General features: G+C 48.4%; 1 protein-coding gene across 1 annotated transcript in view; it reads right to left on the bottom strand.

Annotated features, from left to right (window-relative positions):
* The window catches only part of ddx11 (DEAD/H (Asp-Glu-Ala-Asp/His) box helicase 11), a 99,468-nt gene that overhangs the window by 11,070 nt on the left and 71,457 nt on the right, over positions 1-16,941 (bottom strand). Inside the window, exons 19-23 of the mRNA XM_067999940.1 lie at positions 10,456-10,528; positions 6,244-6,347; positions 5,390-5,539; positions 2,520-2,588; positions 1,723-1,823 (exon numbers count right to left, since the gene is read on the bottom strand). Coding sequence (XP_067856041.1) covers positions 1,723-1,823; positions 2,520-2,588; positions 5,390-5,539; positions 6,244-6,347; positions 10,456-10,528 — 497 coding nt within the window. The remainder of the gene's footprint in view (positions 1-1,722; positions 1,824-2,519; positions 2,589-5,389; positions 5,540-6,243; positions 6,348-10,455; positions 10,529-16,941) is intronic.

Genomic DNA, 16,941 nt, shown 5'->3' with positions numbered 1-16,941 from the left:
AGTGGTTGCAGAGATAGTAGATGCATTGGTAATAATTTTCTAAAATTCCCTAGATTCTGGAAGGGTCCCATCAGATTGGAAAACAGCGAATGTAACTCCTCTATTCAAGAAAGGAGGGAGACAGAAAGCAGGAAACTACAGGCCAGTTAGCTTAACATCTGTCATAGGGAAAATGCTAGAATCTATTATTAAGGAGGTTATAGCAGGGCACTTAGAAAATCTCAATGCAATCACGCAGAGTCAACACAGCTTTGTGAAAGGGAAATCGTGTTTGACTAATTTATTAGAGTTCTTTGAGGAAGTAACAAGCAATGTGGATAAAGGGGATTCTGTGGATGTGGTGTACTTGGATCTCCAGAAGGCTTTTATCAAGGTGCCACATCAAAGGCTACTACACAAAATAAGAGCTAATGGTGTGGGGCTAACATATTAGCATGGATAAAGGATTGGTTAGCTAACAGGAAAGGGACAGTAGGCATAAATGGGTCATTTTCAGGTTGGCAAGATGTAATGAGTTACAAGTCACAGGGATCAGTGCTTGGGCCTCAACTATTTACAATCTATATCAATGACTTGGATGAAGGGACCGAATGTACGGTTGCTAAATTTGCTGATGACACAAAGGTAGGTAGGAAAGTAAGTTGTGAAGAGGACATAAGGAGTCTGCAAAGGGATAGAGATAGGTTAAGTGAGTGGGCAAAAATTTGGCAGATGGAGTATAATATGGGAAAATGTGAACTTGTCCACTTTGGCAGGAGGAACAGAAAAGCAGTATTTTATTTAAAGGGAGAGACTGCAGAACTCTGAGGTACAGAGGGATCTGGGTGTCCTAGTACATGAATCACAAAAAGTTAGTATGCAGGTACAGCAAGTGATTAGGAAGGCAAATGGAATGTCATTTATTGCAAGGGGAATGGAATATAAAAGTAGAGATGTTTTGCTACAGTTGTCCAGGGCATTGGTGAGACCACATCTAGAATACTGTGTGCAGTTTTGGTCTCCTTATTTAAGAAAGGACATAATTGCTTTGGAGGCGGTTCAGAGAAGGTTCACTCGACTGACTCCTGGGATGAGGGGGTTATCTTATGAGGAAAGGTTGGACAAGTTGGGCCTGTATACACTGGAGTTTGGAAGAATGAGAGGTGATCTTATTGAAACATATAAGATCCTGAGGGGACTAGAAGGGGTAGATGCTGAGAGGATGTTTCCCCTTGTGGGAGAGACTAGAACTAGGGGCCACAGTTTAAAAATAAGGGGTCTCCCATTGAAGACGGAGATGAGGAGAAATTTCTTCTCAGAAGGTTGTGAGTCTGTGGTTCTCCCTTCCCCAGAGAGCGGGGTAGGCAGGGTCATTGAATATTTTTAAGGCTGAGTTAGATAGATTCCTGATTAACAAGGGAGTCAAAGGTTATAGTAGGTAGACGGGAAAGTAGGGTTGAGGTCGCAATCAGATCAGCCATGATCTTATCAAATGGCAGAGCAGGCTCGAGGGGCCAAATGGCCGCCTACTGCTCTTAATTCCTATGTTCGTAAGCTTTTGGTCACCTGTCCTAATATCTCCTTTGGCTCAGTGTCTATTTTTCTTTGATTACGCTCCTGTGAAGCGCCTTGGTACGTTTCACTATGTTAAAGGCACTATATAAATGCAAGTTGTTGGTGGTGGTTTGGAGGACCAAAATCAACTGCCAGGAATCTTGGAGCAAGCAGATTATTAATTCCTACCTGCCCAGGTCATCTGAGAAGTTGATGCCTTCGCTCATCTTTCCCCCAACCACAGAGAGGAGCAGAGCCCCGGTCACAGGGCCTGGCGATCGGCTCGAGTGCTGTAGGTTACCAGAGAATGAAGTCACTATTGCTGTCATCGAGACTCAGAAAATGAACCGCGAGTTTCGCTTCCCTCTCACTAACAACAGGGACCAATAAACTTCTTCTCAGTCTCTGTTCTTATTCAATTTGAAACCCCATCACCTCCAGGATTTAGTGACGACTCAGGTGCTCCGCAAGAGCCTAGGTTTTTTCTGAACGTGCCAACTCTTGCTGGGGTACAGGTCAGCCCTCCGGTACCTTGCCTAGGCTGGAGATCGTTAACAGGCTGTTCGACTGTGAGGGCGGAAGTCACAGCTAAGTCTAGCCCTGTCCTCACCCAACATCCACATGCCTGCTGCTTCCAACAGGGCTCGATGGATAACAATCAGGAATGGGGATCTCGGCTACTTCCCCCCACTTCCCTTGCAGGGAGGGCTTGAGGTCCAGTTGTAGCATTCCCATCTCCCCCCGATTGAGCACAGGCTGCGCTGGTGCCCTCGGCCGACTTGTACTTTGTTTTGAGCTGCCTGCAGTCTGCTGTGCTCAACAAATCTCATTCAAGAGCTGATTTCAAACTCAATACCCTCCTCAAAAATCGGCCATCTTACCCCACTCTAAGGGTTTATTAGAAAAACCACCACAATCGGAACGGAGTTTGACCCACTCCTGAAGCATTAGATATTGCGGGTTTGGGGGCACTCTCTGGTACATACCTGGATACACCTGGAGTACTCCGAGAGCACCTGCTCCACTTGACTGGTCTTTTTAGGCTCCTGGAAAATCTATGGCATCAAATAAATGAAAGCAACTTAGGCAACAGAAATCACAGCACAGAGCATCACTGCAGAACTCGACGATTTAACTGTGCCGGCATCACTTAAAAGGTAAATACACAATACACACAGCAAAAAGAACAGAATGGAGGTGGAGAATGGGCACAGACTGAGCAACATGAGTAAAATATAACCTCAGTGCGGGCACAAAATGGGCGATAGCGGATAGGCCGCCGGTAACACATTGCGTCCGCTATACCTGCGTCCATCACACGCCCTGCCCGCTACATACCCCGCCCCGTTGACTTCAAAGGAAAGGATAATCGTCCGGAGTGTATAATGGTCGGCCGATCCGCTACAGCCTGCTTTGTGTCCCTGCTGAAGTTGAATTTCACATAAAGTCCTTTCATCAAAGAGATCTTGGCGCCCAATCTGACCCGTAAACACATTCAACCTTCGTTCAGAGATAACCTTCATCTCTCGTGCAGCCTTCAGAAGTAGAAGTAGAAAAGGAGAATGCATATCCAGCTATGGAGGGTGGGAGGGTGGAGTAGGTTTCTAATGGTGAGGGAGAAGTAGAGAGATGGGGGGTGCAGGGAGAGAATTCCAGAGAGGAGACTGAAGGCTCTGCCATCAAGGGTGGGGTAAAGGGGAGAGGGGGAGGGGTGCACAAAAGGCCAGAGTTAGAGAACTGAAAGATGTAAGGGTGGAAGAGATAGGGTGGGCTGAGACCATGGAGGGAGATGAAGATGAGGATTTTGATTTGAACGTGTTGGGGGAAAGGAGCCAATGTCGGTCAGCGAGGACAGGGGTGATTGGATATGACACAGGCAGCCGAGGCTTGGACAAGTTGGAGCTTATGGAGGGTGAAGCATTGAGGCCAGCCAGAGAGTCGAGTCTAGGAAGACAACGCACAGATGAAGGTGGCAGCAGTGGAGAGACCGTGTTGGGCAATGTTTCGGAGATAGAGTCATAGAGTCATAGAGTTAGACAGCACGGATAGAGGCCCTTTGGCCCATCGTGTCCGCGCCGACCATCAGCCCTGTCTACTCTAATCCCATATTCCAGCATTTGGTCCGTAGCCTTGTATGCTATGGCATTTACAGTGCTCATCCAAATGCTTCTTGAATGTTGTGAGGGTTCCTGCCTCCACAACCCTTTCAGACAGTGAGTTCCAGACTCCAACCACCCTCTGGGTGAAAAAGTTCTTTCTCAAATCCCCTCTAAACCTCCCGCCTTTTACCTTGAATCTATGTCCCCTTGTTATAGAACCCTCAACGAAGGGAAAAAGCTCCTTAGTATCCATCCTATCTGTGCCCCTCATAATTTTGTACACCTCAATCATGTCCCCCCTCAGCCTCCTCTGCTCCAAGGAAAACAAACCCAATCTTCCCAGTCTCTCTTCATAGCTGAAGCGCTCCAGCCCTGGTAACATCCTGGTGAATCTCCTCTGCACCCTCTCCAAAGCGATCACATCCTTCCTGTAGTGTGGCGACCAGAACTGCACACAGTACTCCAGCTGTGGCCTAACCAGTGTTTTATACAGCTCCATCATAACCTCCTTGCTCTTATATTCTATGCCTTGGCTAATAAAGGCAAGTATCCCATATGCCTTCTAGAATCAAGCTTCCCCGGTGATGGGACAGCTGTGGGTCGAACAGGATGTTTAGGTTTTGGAAGGACTGGCTCAGCCTGAGTGAGTGCTGCTGGGAGGATGGAGGCAGTGGGAAGGGTGCAGAGTTTACGGTTGGGACCAAAAGGGATGGGTTTGGTCCTCGCAATGTTCAGCTGGAGTAAGCTGTGATTCATCCACGACTTGATATCGGCCAGGTAGTCTGACAAAACAGAGGTGGCTGTGGGGTGGAGAGAAGTGCTGGACAAGTAGAGCTGCGTGTCACCAACGTACATATGGAAGCTGATCCTGTGCTGCAGAAGATGTCATCAAGGGGAAGCTGTAGATGAGGAAGAGGATGGGGCCAAGAATAGACCCTTGTGGGACTCTGGAGAACAGGAAGAGAAGCTGATGCTAGAGATGTTCTAGCTGTATTCAGAGTGAAACCCTATGAGCTGGACAACGGGGGAAGAGGCAATGGAGGACCATGGCATGGTCGAATATATCAAACGCAGCGGAGAAGTCGAGAAGAACAAGGAATAACACACCATGATCACAGTCACTCTGGTCAGGGTCATCTTCGGTGCTGAGAGAGGATGGAATCAGGACTGGAGGGAGTCAGACAGGGAGATGAGCACAAGCTGGGATGCAGTGACACAACTGAGGACCTTAGGGAGGTAGTTGTAAGTATGAGTGGGGGGAGTTTATATGAGGGCAAGATTGAGTAAAGATAGGAGGGCAGAGGAACCAGAGGAGTGGGAAGGATTTGTGCAGCGGTAGATACACAATCCTTCTCACTGACGCCCTGCACCAGTGTGTCTGGGCCCAGTGGGGAATAGCAGCAATAATCACTACAGGTAGGTCCCCCCGGAAGAAATACAGGTGGTAGAAATAGAAAAGGGAGCGACAGAAAGACTTGTGGCTAAATAGTGCTTGATCCCATCACTCAGAAATCTCTCAAACCAGTTTGCACACAGAGATACAGTGAAGTGGAGACCAATGCAAGCAAAGATGAGAGGGGAGTATGGAATTTTGGTGGGGGGTATGAGGAAGGGGCTTTCAGTGATTTGTTCGGAAAAGGGGCATGATAACAGTCTACTGTAAACTTCCAATCGAAAGAAGAAGAAAATGGTTCCAAAATGGCTCCCCTCAGTTGCTAAAAACTGAAGGAGCCACAGAAATAAAGCAATCGAGTTACCTTCTTTTTGGCTTCTAGCTGTGCCAGGACGCCAGTCTTTTCCCAGTGCGTGTACACGTGTTTTTCATACTCATATGATGGAAAGAAGCACACAATACCACCAGGGACCACCTTACACAGATTGGCCAGCACCCGGCCACATTCGTCCAGCTACAAAGAGGAAGAGTTGGTGTTAAAAACAATACAGAGCATGGGGTATCCTGCCCTTATCAGCATCGTGCAGGACTGGCAGATACTGCAAACAATTATAGACCTGGTCTCAAATAACAAGCTGAGCCAGGTGGAGTAGGGATGTCCTGTTTTTCAATGTCCCTTTTAACCAGAAACTTTAAAAGACAAATGCCTTTCAAGCCATTGCTATTTTACAAGAGGGTGAAAACCCATTCAGAAACATCCCAAAGGAAAAGTTTCAGGTTTCTCACTACAGGCAGCTCCGACACCTCAAGAGCTTAAAAACTGCACAGTTTTCACTTCTCAGGTTTGGCCGGGTAGAGGGGAATCACACAACTTGGGGCTTTTCTCAAGTCTAACCAACACTGAGACCTAAAGGTGGACAGCGTTTACAAATGCAGAGGCTATTTTCCAAAGAACCTTCTTGAAAAGCTTACTTTGCTCCCAGACTTCCTACATCTTGTGATTCCTTAACTCATGGATTTTGCATGTCTCCCAATATGCTTATGTTAACAGGACCTCCCACCAGTTTTAAGCACATACACAAGTTTGGCAAAGATGTTCAACCACTAACAGAGGCAGATGGCAGTGGTTTAGACAGAAGCACCATTCTTTATTGAGATTGGCTGAGTTGTTTCAGATTTTGGAGACTGGAATCAGGCTGCCTGGCCTGAAATACCCACCAGCTGTGGCTTGTCCCTCTTCTGATACGTGAATTCAAGCTGATGTCCTGATGGACCACTACATAGGATTATGGGCAAGATGTTTTCTGGTGGAATCACGTGACCTAAGAGGTTTGGACAGAAGAACAGTCAAACAAACAGGAAGATTCACACTAAACTTACCACAAGAAGCAACCAGCTCTTATAAAGGATTTAGCTAAACATTTCTCCATTTTCCCTTCAACAACCTTTGTGAGCACTTATACAACATTTAGCACTCACTGACCGGTTGACTTTATGCTTCAGATTAAAGCAATATACACAAGGAAGGAGTGACTCAGGCTCTTTATAACATTTTTAAGCAAAATTTCAAGGGACAGGATCCTTTCAAGGCACTACTAGTGCCAGAACATCACATTATAAAGGGGCCCATTTTGATCCAAAGGAATAGAGATTTACTCGGAACTGCGAGAACACTGAACAAGTGCTTTGGTGTTACTTAGATTCCAAACACCAACACACTAACAGGGTATCGTCCCTCAAACACCAACACGGTATTGTCCTCCAAACACCAACTAACTGACAGTGTGTTGGTCTTTGAGGGACGATACCCTGTCAGTTAGTTGGTGATTGGAGGACAATATCCTGTTAGTGTGTTGGTGTTTGGAGGATGATACCCTGTTTGGGGGATGATACCCTAAGACCAACACACCAACAGGGTATTGTCCCCCAAACACCAACACACTAACAGGGTATCCACCACCAAACACCAACACGCTAACAGGGTATCCATCAAACACCAACAGGGTATTGACCTCCAGTCCAGGGAATGTCTATGGATATTGTTCATATGGACTTCCAGAAGGCATTTGGTAAGAGTCCATATAAGATTCTGTTAGCTAAAATTAAAGCTCATGGAATTGAAGGCAAATTATTGTCCTGGTTAGGAGATTGGTTAGGCGGTAAAAGACAGAGTGTATGGATAATGGGTATGTACTTGAATTGGAAGGAAGTGCCTAGTGGCGTCCCACAAGGATCTGTGCTGGAGCCTCAAATATTCACTATATTTATTAATGACTTAGATAACACAATACAGAGCCACATATCCAAATTTGCTGATAACACAAAGATAGGTGGCATAGTAAGCAGTGCAAATGGGAGCATAAAATTAGAAAGAGACATTGATAGATAGTGAGTGGGCAAAACTATGTCAGATGGATTTCAACGCAGGTAAGTGGGAAGTCATCCATTTCGGACCAAAAAAGGATAGATCAAAGTATTTTTTAAATGGTGAAAAGCTAGGAACAGCGGAGGTCCAAAGAGATTTAGGGGTCAATGTACACAGATCACTAAAATGTAGTGGTCAGGTACAAAAAATAATCAAAAAGGCTAATGAAATGTTAGCCTTTATATCTAGAGGGCCATCACATAAAGGGGAGGAGGTTTTGCTACAGCTATATAAAGTCCTGGTTACACCACATCTGGAGTATTGTGTACAGTTCTGGGCACTGCACCTTAGACTTGGAAGGAGTGCAGTGCAGATTCACTAGAATGTTACCAGGGCTCCAAGGGTTAAATTATGAGGCGAGATTACATAAACTAGGCTTGTATATTAAGGGATATAGTGCCAAGGCGGGTAGATGGGGTTAGGATACAGATCAGCCATGATCTCATTGAATGGTGGAACAGGCTTGAGGAGCTGAATGGCCTACTCCTGTTCCTACGTTTCAAACACCAGCAGACTAAGAGGGCATCGAGCTCCAAACACCAGCAGACTAAGAGGGCATCGAGCTCCAAACACCAGCAGACTAAGAGGGCATCGAGCTCCAAACACCAGCAGACTAAGAGGGCATCGAGCTCCAAACACCAGCAGACTAAGAGGGCATCGAGCTCCAAACACCAGCAGACTAAGAGGGCATCGTCCGCTAAAGAGATATGTTCCAGGTCTAGGAAATGTATTCTTTTAACCCCAAGCCATGAAATGGAAGCTCAGCGTCTGGGTGAAAGATCTGACCAGGCAACTGAGTAAGAAAGTCCCTCCCTTGACACTGCTTAATTCCAGGATATCGAACAACCATAATGTCTGAGAACAATGGCAAAACACGAAGATCACCGTCACCCATCTGATCAAATATTTTAGAAGACAATGGCGATGAAAGGAAACATGTACAGAAAACATGAATGGGAATGGTAGGCTCTCTCACCTCCACCCTGATCTCTCCACAATCGTTCAACAGATACTGGGCAGTTTACAGAATCATAGAAAGGTTACAGCACGGAAGGAGGCCATTCGGCTGATCGAGTCCATGCCGGCTCTATTCAAGAGCAAACCAGCTAGTCCCAGTCCCCATAGCCCTGCAAATGTTTTCCTTTCAAGTACTTATCCAGTTCCCTTTTGAAGGCCACGATTGAATCTGCCTCCACCACCCACTCAGGCAGTGCATTCCAGATCCTAACCGCTCGCTGTGTAAAAAAATCTTTTCCTCATATCACCATTGGCAAAAGAACCAACACCTTAAATCCATGTCCTCTGGTTCTTGACCCTTCCACCAATGAACAGTTTCTCTCTATCTATTCTGTCTAGACCCTTCATGATTTTGAATACCTCTATCAAATCTGCTCTCAACCTTCTCTCTTCCAAGGAGAACAATCCCAGCTTCTCCAGTCTATCCACGTAATTAAAGTCACTCATCCCTGGAATCATTCTAGTAAATCTCTTCTGCATTCTAAGGCCTGCACATCTTTTCTAAAGTGCGGTGCCCAGAACTGGACACTATACACACTATACTCCAGTTGTGGTCAAACCAGTGTTATATAAAGATTCATCATGACTTCCTTGCTTTTGTACTCCATGCCTCTATTTATAAAGCCCAGGATCCCATATGCTTTTTTAAACCGCTTTCTCAACCTTCAACGATTTGTGCACATATACCCCCAGATCTCTCTGTTCCTGTACCCCTTTTAGAATTGTGCCCTTTAGTTTATATTGCCTCTCCTCATTCTTCCTGCCGAAATGTATCACCTCACATTTTTCTGCGTTAAATTTCATCTGCCATGTGTCGGCCCATGCCACCAGCCTGTCTACGTCCTCTTGAAGTCTATCACTATCCTCCTCACTGTTCACTACACTTACAAGTTTTGTGTCATCGCAAATTTGGAAATTGCGCCTGGACACCCAAGTCCAAGTCATTAATATATATCAAGAAAAGCAGTAGTCCTAGTACCGACCCACTGGGGAACACCACTGGATACCTCCCTCCAGTCCGGAAAACAACCGTTCACTGACAACAAAAATAGGTAGAAAACCTCATGGCCAGAAGATTCCATGGATAATCTCCAGGTGTATCATCCATCCTTGATGAAGAACAGCAGCTCAACACAATGCATTGGCTTTTGTACTGTTCACCTCACTAAGGGCTTGGCCAGGGACTACTACTGAGTGGTTTCTGCATCTGTGGCGTTCCAACAGGGGGCTAGACATAAGTGTGTTGGACAATTGGTGTACTCTGGATGATAGATCATACATCTACACTTGAGGACAAGGTGCAGTCTGCTGGTGTGTGGAGGTGGTCTGAGATGCCTTCCAGCAGTGGAAGGGATGACAACTCCGCAGGACCACGGCTTGTCAATGGGAAGGTGTTGAACATCACAAAGGCTGGTTTGAGGCTCAGGAATAGAAAGCATTTAATCTTCCTCCTCCTCCTCACAGAACACCGGACCAACCAATTTAAAACTAACTACCGTACTGGTGCAGCACTTTCAGACTCAGCCACAAAGGCTGGTTGGCCCAATTCTATTATCCTGGGATAGGCTGGGCTGTGTGAGCACAAGTGGCAAATGGACTAATCAAATGTTGAACGAGGTTGCCCCTAACCTAGAATGGAGAGGTGCTTCCATGCCTGATGCAGTTGGATATTACCGAGCAACTAGAGGCAAAGGAATGAAGATGTCTCTGTGACCAGTGAGAATAAGGAGACTTTAATTCAAGGAAGGAAACCCTACTCAAAAGAGAAGTCCCACACCAATGAGGCTGACTCATAACTACCCTCTGAAGTGGCCTAGTGAGCCATTCAGTTGTATCAAACCGCTATCAGTGGTTCAAGTGTAAGCCCTACTACCACCACCTCAGGGCAACTAGGGATGCCAGCCTTGCCAGCGACGCCCACATCCCGAATAAAAAAAAAGGTCACTATTACAGTACTGGGAGAATGGCACAGATCAGTCTGGACTCACCACACGAAAATTCAGCCAGTCTGTCCGCAGTGACACCCGATGCCAACAGGAGCTGGTCTTTGAAGTCTGCCACCTAGCAACGAAATCAGAAATACCTTATGTATTGTGTGATCAGTAACAGTTCCCCTCTCCCCGCTGTGTTGCAATTAAGACTCACCGCACTCTTGCCGGCTTTAGCTCATTCTTTCCCAGCACCTCAACACTCGAACTTCTCATCTCCCTCGGTATGTCCTTCCTTCTACCATCCTCAGGCTTTCAAAACTCTAGCATGTTTCACCCAACCACACTTCCTGATTTTATCTCATCTTCTTTCCTTCTCTTTGCAGCTTTGATGGTGTTCGGCAACATGGGCCCTGACCTTCACAGGAGATCAGCGATAGAAACAGAGATCAACCCTGCCTCAAGTTCTAATATTTCCATTTGATATCTTTTCAGTTAAGCGGTTGTGAGACTAGCCTGCTGGCATTTTTCAAATGGAGGCCATGGCTGCTGTTTCTGCTAGGTTTCCCAGTATATCCCAGGTATAAATAATAGCCCCAGGATGTGCAAGAGCCCCATTCATTACAGGAATAAGGTTAGACTTCAGTTCACAGGAGATGTGGGCCTGCTTATGAGAGCTGCTTTTTGCTTGGAGTTCAAATAATCATCTTTTGTCCAAACCACTGGCTCTCATCTTTCCAGAATACTAATTGGACCATCTTCCCAAGACACTGGCTCGCTGTTTCTTAATCAAATCTAGTATCCTGTCCTCAACCACTCTTTCTGGGAACCTCTTTAAGCTGATGATCACTTTCTGTGAAAAACAATCTTCTCTATAATTTTTTGAACATTCACACATAATGAGGGAACTGCCTACAACTGGTTCCCTGGATGGCTCTGGATCAGCGTACTTTGGGTATAGAGTGAAAGAAAGACTTACAATAATACAGCGCCATTCATGACTATCTGGACATCCCAAAACGCTTTACAGCCAATAAAGTACTTTTGAAGTATAGTTACTGTTGCAATGTAGGAAACAGCAGCCAATTTGTGCACAGCAAGATCCCACAAACCAACGTGATAATGACCAGATAATCTGTTTTAATGATGTTGGTTGAGGGATAAATATTGGCCAGGACTCCCCTACTCTTCTTCAAATAGTGCCATGAGATGTTTTACATCCACCTGAGGGGGCAGACAGGGCATCGGTTTAATGTCTCATTCGAAAGACGGCACCTCCGACAGTGTTGGCACTGGAGTGTTAGCCTGGAATATGTGCTCAAGTCTCTGACTCATAGGCAAGAGGGCTACCCACTAAGCCACAGCTATCACTCAACGAGAGAAGGTCCTTGGTTCAATCCTACGTGTGTCCTCTATCAGGCTTTTAACTTCGATATGGAGCGAGTAGTGGCATTGCTACGATGGCCTAAATAGCCTCCTGCTGGGCTGAAACTGGAGGTAGGAACCACAGTGTCATCAAATCTGAGATCATTTGGCATCTTGGTATCAACGAGGACTAAAGCAGAAACATACGAGTTCAAGAAAGCAATGGAACGTGGGGGGCATTGAAAGAAACTCGATGGGGTTGCAGAGGTAGGGTGGGGGTGAGGATATGGAGGGATTTGATGAGGATGAGGATTTTAAACGTAATGCTTTAGGGGACTGGGAGCCAGTGTAGGTCAGTGAGGATAGGAGTGATGGGTGAGTGGGACGTGGTAAGTACATTACAGGGGGCTGGGTTTATGGTGGGTGAATGATCAGATACCTGCAGAGGCTATTGCACAAATCGAGTCTAGAGGTGACAAAAACATAGCTATTCTGCCCATCGGGCCTGTGCTGGCTCTTTGGAAGAGCTATCCCACTCCCTTGCTCTTTTCCCATAGCCCTGCAAATTTTTTCCTCTGGTTAAGGTTAAGGTTTTAGTAGCAGTGGGGCTAGGGTGGGGTTAGAAGTGGGAGATACTGTGGAATTGGAAATAAACGCTCTTGCTGATGGATAGGATGTGGGGTTTGAAGCTCAGCTCTGGTTGAACAGGACACACAGTCTGGTTCAGCCCGAGTAAGTGGCTGGGGAAGGGGATGGACTCAGTAGCAAGTAGTGAGTTTATGATGAGGGCCAAAAATGATGGCTTCAGTCTTTCCATTGTGGAGTTACAGAAGATTTTGACTCAGCCATATACACAGGTACATATACACACACACAGACACATACAGACTCATGGACACACATGCAGATACACACTAGTGTTCCCAACCCTCCCGGAATGACCGGGAGTTTCCTGGAATCGGGGATTCCTATCCCGAGCGCTGCCTCCAGCAACCCAGGAGATCAACAATTTAAATTTCCTGTCACTGTGCATCCCCCACTCAGTGACCTCACCAGCTGTTAGAGAAGCCTCCAGCTCAATGACATTATCCAACCACCGGTGCAGAGCCACGACCGCATGGAGCTGGACAGCCTGGAATTGGGGCATCTCGGCAATTGGGTGTGTCAGTATTCAACAACAAATTGTATTTATATAGCGCCGTTAATGTAGTGAAACGTCCAAAAGTGCGTCACAGGAGTTTTGTCAAACAAAATTTGTCACCGAGCCACAAAAGGAGGTATTAGGACAGATGACCAAAAGCGTGGTCAAAGAGGTAGGTTTTAAGGCGTGTCTTAGGGGCGGAGGGAGGGGGAGAGGGGCGGAGGGAGGGGGAGAGGGGCGGAGGGAGGGGGAGAGGGGCGGAGGGAGGGGTAGAGGGGCGGAGGGAGGGGTAGAGGGGCGGAGGGAGGGGTAGAGGGGCGGAGGGAGGGGTAGAGGGGCGGAGGGAGGGGTAGAGGGGCGGAGGGAGGGGTAGAGGGGCGGAGGGAGGGGTAGAGGGGCGGAGGGAGGGGTAGAGGGGCGGAGGGAGGGGTAGAGGGGCGGAGGGAGGGGTAGAGGGGCGGAGGGAGGGGTAGAGGGGCGGAGGGAGGGGTAGAGGGGCGGAGGGAGGGGTAGAGGGGCGGAGGGAGGGGTAGAGGGGCGGAGGGAGGGGTAGAGGGGCGGAGGGAGGGGTAGAGGGGCGGAGGGAGGGGTAGAGGGGCGGAGGGAGGGGTAGAGGGGCGGAGGGAGGGGTAGAGGGGCGGAGGGAGGGGTAGAGGGGCGGAGGGAGGGGTAGAGGGGCGGAGGGAGGGGTAGAGGGGCGGAGGGAGGGGTAGAGGGGCGGAGGGAGGGGTAGAGGGGCGGAGGGAGGGGTAGAGGGGCGGAGGGAGGGGTAGAGGGGCGGAGGGAGGGGTAGAGGGGCGGAGGGAGGGGTAGAGGGGCGGAGAGATTTAGAGAGGGAATTCCAGAGCTTAGGGCCTCGGCAGCTGAAGGCATGGCCGCCAATGGAAGTAACAAAAGGCATGGATGAGGGTTTCAGGAGCAGATGAGCTGAGGCAGGGGCAGAGACAGGTGATGTTACTGAGGTGGAAGTTGGCGGTCTTGGTGATGGAGTCGATATGGGGTAGGAAACTCATCTCCGGGTCAAATAGGATGCCAAGGTTGCGAACGGTCTGGTTCAGCCTCAGACGGTGGCAAGGGAGAGGGATGGAGTCGTGGCTAGGGAACGGAGTTTGTGGCGGGGGCCGAAGACAATGGCTTCGGTCTTCCCAATATTTAATTAGTGGAAATTGCTGCTTATCCATTACTGGATGTCGGACAAGCAGCGTGACAAATCAGAGACAGTGGAGGGGGTCGAGGGAGGTGGTGGTGAGGTAGAGCTGGGTGTTGTCAACGTACATGTGGAACCTGACGTCGTCTTTTTGGATGATGTCACCAAGGGGCAGCTTGTAGATGAGAAATAGGAGGGGGCCAAAGATTGGGGGATTCCAGAGGTAATGGTGCGGGAGCAGGAAGAGAAGTCATTGCAGGCGATTCTCTGGCTAAGACTGCATAGATAAGAATGGAAATAGGTGAGCGCAGTCCCTCCCAGCTGGACGACAGCAGAGGCGTTGGAGGAGGATGGTGTGGTCAAGCATGTCAAAGGCAGCAGACAGGTCGAGAAGGATGAGGAGGGATAGTTTACCACAGTCACAGGGGATGGTATTTGTAACTTTGATAAGGGCCGTTTCAGTACTGTGGCAGAGGCGGTAACCTGTTTGGAGGGATTCAAACATGGAGTTGCGGGAAAGAAGGGCACAGATTTGGGAAGCAACAAAACATTCAAGGACTTTGGAGAGGAAAGGGAGGTTGGAGATGGGGCGAGAGTTTGCAAGGACAGAGGGGTCATGGGTGGGTTTTCTGAGGAGGGGAGTGATGACGGCAGATTTGATGGGGAGGGTGTCAGTATCTGTGGAGAGGGAACCGTTAACAATATCAGCTAAAATGGGGGCGAGGAAGGGAAGTTGGGTGGTCAGCCATTTGTTGGGAATAGGGTCGAGGGAGCAGGAGGTGGATCTCATGGCCAAGATGAGTTCAGAGAGGGCATGAGGGGAGATAGGAGAGAAACTAGAGAAAGATGTGAGTTCAGGGCTAGGGCCGAGGGAAACCTTAGGGGAAGTTTGGCTCAGTGGGCTAGGGGAAGGGAGGGAAGCAGCAGAGGCAGCTGAATGGATGGTCTCAATCTTAGTGACAAAGAAGTCCATGAGCTCCTCGCACTTGCTGTTGGAGGGGAGGGTGGAGGAGGCAGGGGAGAGAAGTTTTAAGAAAACGATTTGTAGTGAAGAGAAGCCGGGGGTTATCTTTGCATTCCAGGATGACCCTGGAATAGTGAGCAGTTTTGACAGAGAGCAGGACCAGATAGTGCTTTATGTGGTCCAGCCAGATCTGGCGATGAATGGCTAAACCAGTTATGCGTCATATACGTTCAAGTCTGCATCACTTGGACTTAAGCTAGCAGAGATGAGGTCAATACCAGGAGGATCAACCAAGGAGAGAGAGAGTAGTGGTTTTAATGGGGACAAGGGCACCAAAGGTGGAAATGAGGGTGTAATTGAGCAGATCGGTAGCTGCAGAAATGTCGTGGTGAACGGAGGGCCAAAGGCTGGGCAATTGGGAATTTGAAAGTGCCGTTGCAAGTGACTTTGGGGAGGCGGGGGGGGGGGGGGGGGGGTGGGTGGGGGGAGTTTTTCCAGGGGCGGACACAGAAGGAAGTGGGGTTGGGAGGAGAGAGGGGGATGTGGGTGGAGAGGGATACAAGGAAGTGATCAGAGATGGCCTTTTCTGTGATTGATATCATGGGAGTAGAGAGGCCACGTGAGATGGCAAGGTCGAGGGGGTGGTCGTGAATATGGGTAGGGGAGTTTATATGGAGGGAGAGATTAAGAGAGGATAGGAGGGCAGTGAACTCAGAGGAGAGAGAGCACGGTGAGTTGAGTGGAGGTTGAAATCACTAAAGACGAGGAGTCACTCAGAGCAGAGACTGAGGGAGGAAAGCAGTGAAGATATCTCGGTGAGAAACTTGACGTGGTACTTGGTTGGGTGGTAGAGAACGAGGATTTTATTGGAGAAGTGAGTGGGATGGAACAAGGTGAGATGTTCAAAAGATGAGAAGGTGCCAAAGGAATAGGGGGACAGACCAAGGTGTGATTTGGTGATAAGAACCACACCACCACCGTGGCAGTCTGGACAGGGCAAGTGGTGGAAGAAATAGCCAGGTGCAGAGGCTTCATTAAGGGGGAAGGTGTCATCACCTGTCAAGGCCATGATGTCGATGCAATCATCCACAATAAGCTCATGGATGGCAAGGGCCTGGTTCACAAGCGAACGGATATTCTGGAGGGAGGTGTGGAGAGGGGTGGCGATAGCTGATCCACTGGCAGAGTCCACAGGGTGAGCGCTGGAAGGGGTTAGTGGGATGGGAAGATGATTGGCAAGACTAGGCCCCAGCGGGCGTGCTGGGCGGTAAGGCTGGTGAGATTGTAGGATGGGGCAGTTGGTGTTGCTGCTTATAAGGAGGCAGTGGCGAGTACCTTGATGGGCCCTTCGGTGGGTGCCAAGAGAGGCACAGAGGGAAGCTGTAGACTTATCTAAGAGGGAGTCAAGCCTGGGATAGTGGCAGGAGAGTAGGAAGGTCGAAGAGTGCTGAAGGGTTGGGGTAGGGACTTGGGGGGAGGGCAGAGTACTTGAGAGGGGAGAAATGAAAGGAGGCATGACGACTGGAGAGAGGGGCCTAGGAAAAGTAAAAAGAGAAAAGGGAAATAGAAATGATGCGCTCGGATCCAGAGCGGAAGCTAAAATCTGCATGTGAATGGACACAGGGAAACTCAACTTATATAGGTGTAATTACATAGACAGATTGGGATAGATATGTCCTGGTAATAAACGGGTAATAAACAGGAGACAATAGGAGGGAGTCCAAGGTTAAGTCAGAGGTCCCGTGGTGGGATAAAGTTGATGTAGATAGGGTGGAGTCAGTTTGGAGCTTCGACGAACTGATCTTCAGGTTTGGAGACAGGTGTGGAGGGTGAGTGAGTCCAGAGTTTGAAGGGTAGAGTATCAGAGGGCGTGTTGCTGGAGTATTTCCCTGGGAATGAAGAGCCAGGATGTGTGTAGAATCGAACGGT

This window comes from Heptranchias perlo, chromosome 18 (assembly GCF_035084215.1).
Source record: "Heptranchias perlo isolate sHepPer1 chromosome 18, sHepPer1.hap1, whole genome shotgun sequence".
Classification (NCBI taxonomy): domain Eukaryota; kingdom Metazoa; phylum Chordata; class Chondrichthyes; order Hexanchiformes; family Hexanchidae; genus Heptranchias; species Heptranchias perlo.
The sequence above is the reverse complement of the archived record's forward strand: the minus strand, read 5'-3'. Positions and strand labels throughout refer to the sequence as shown.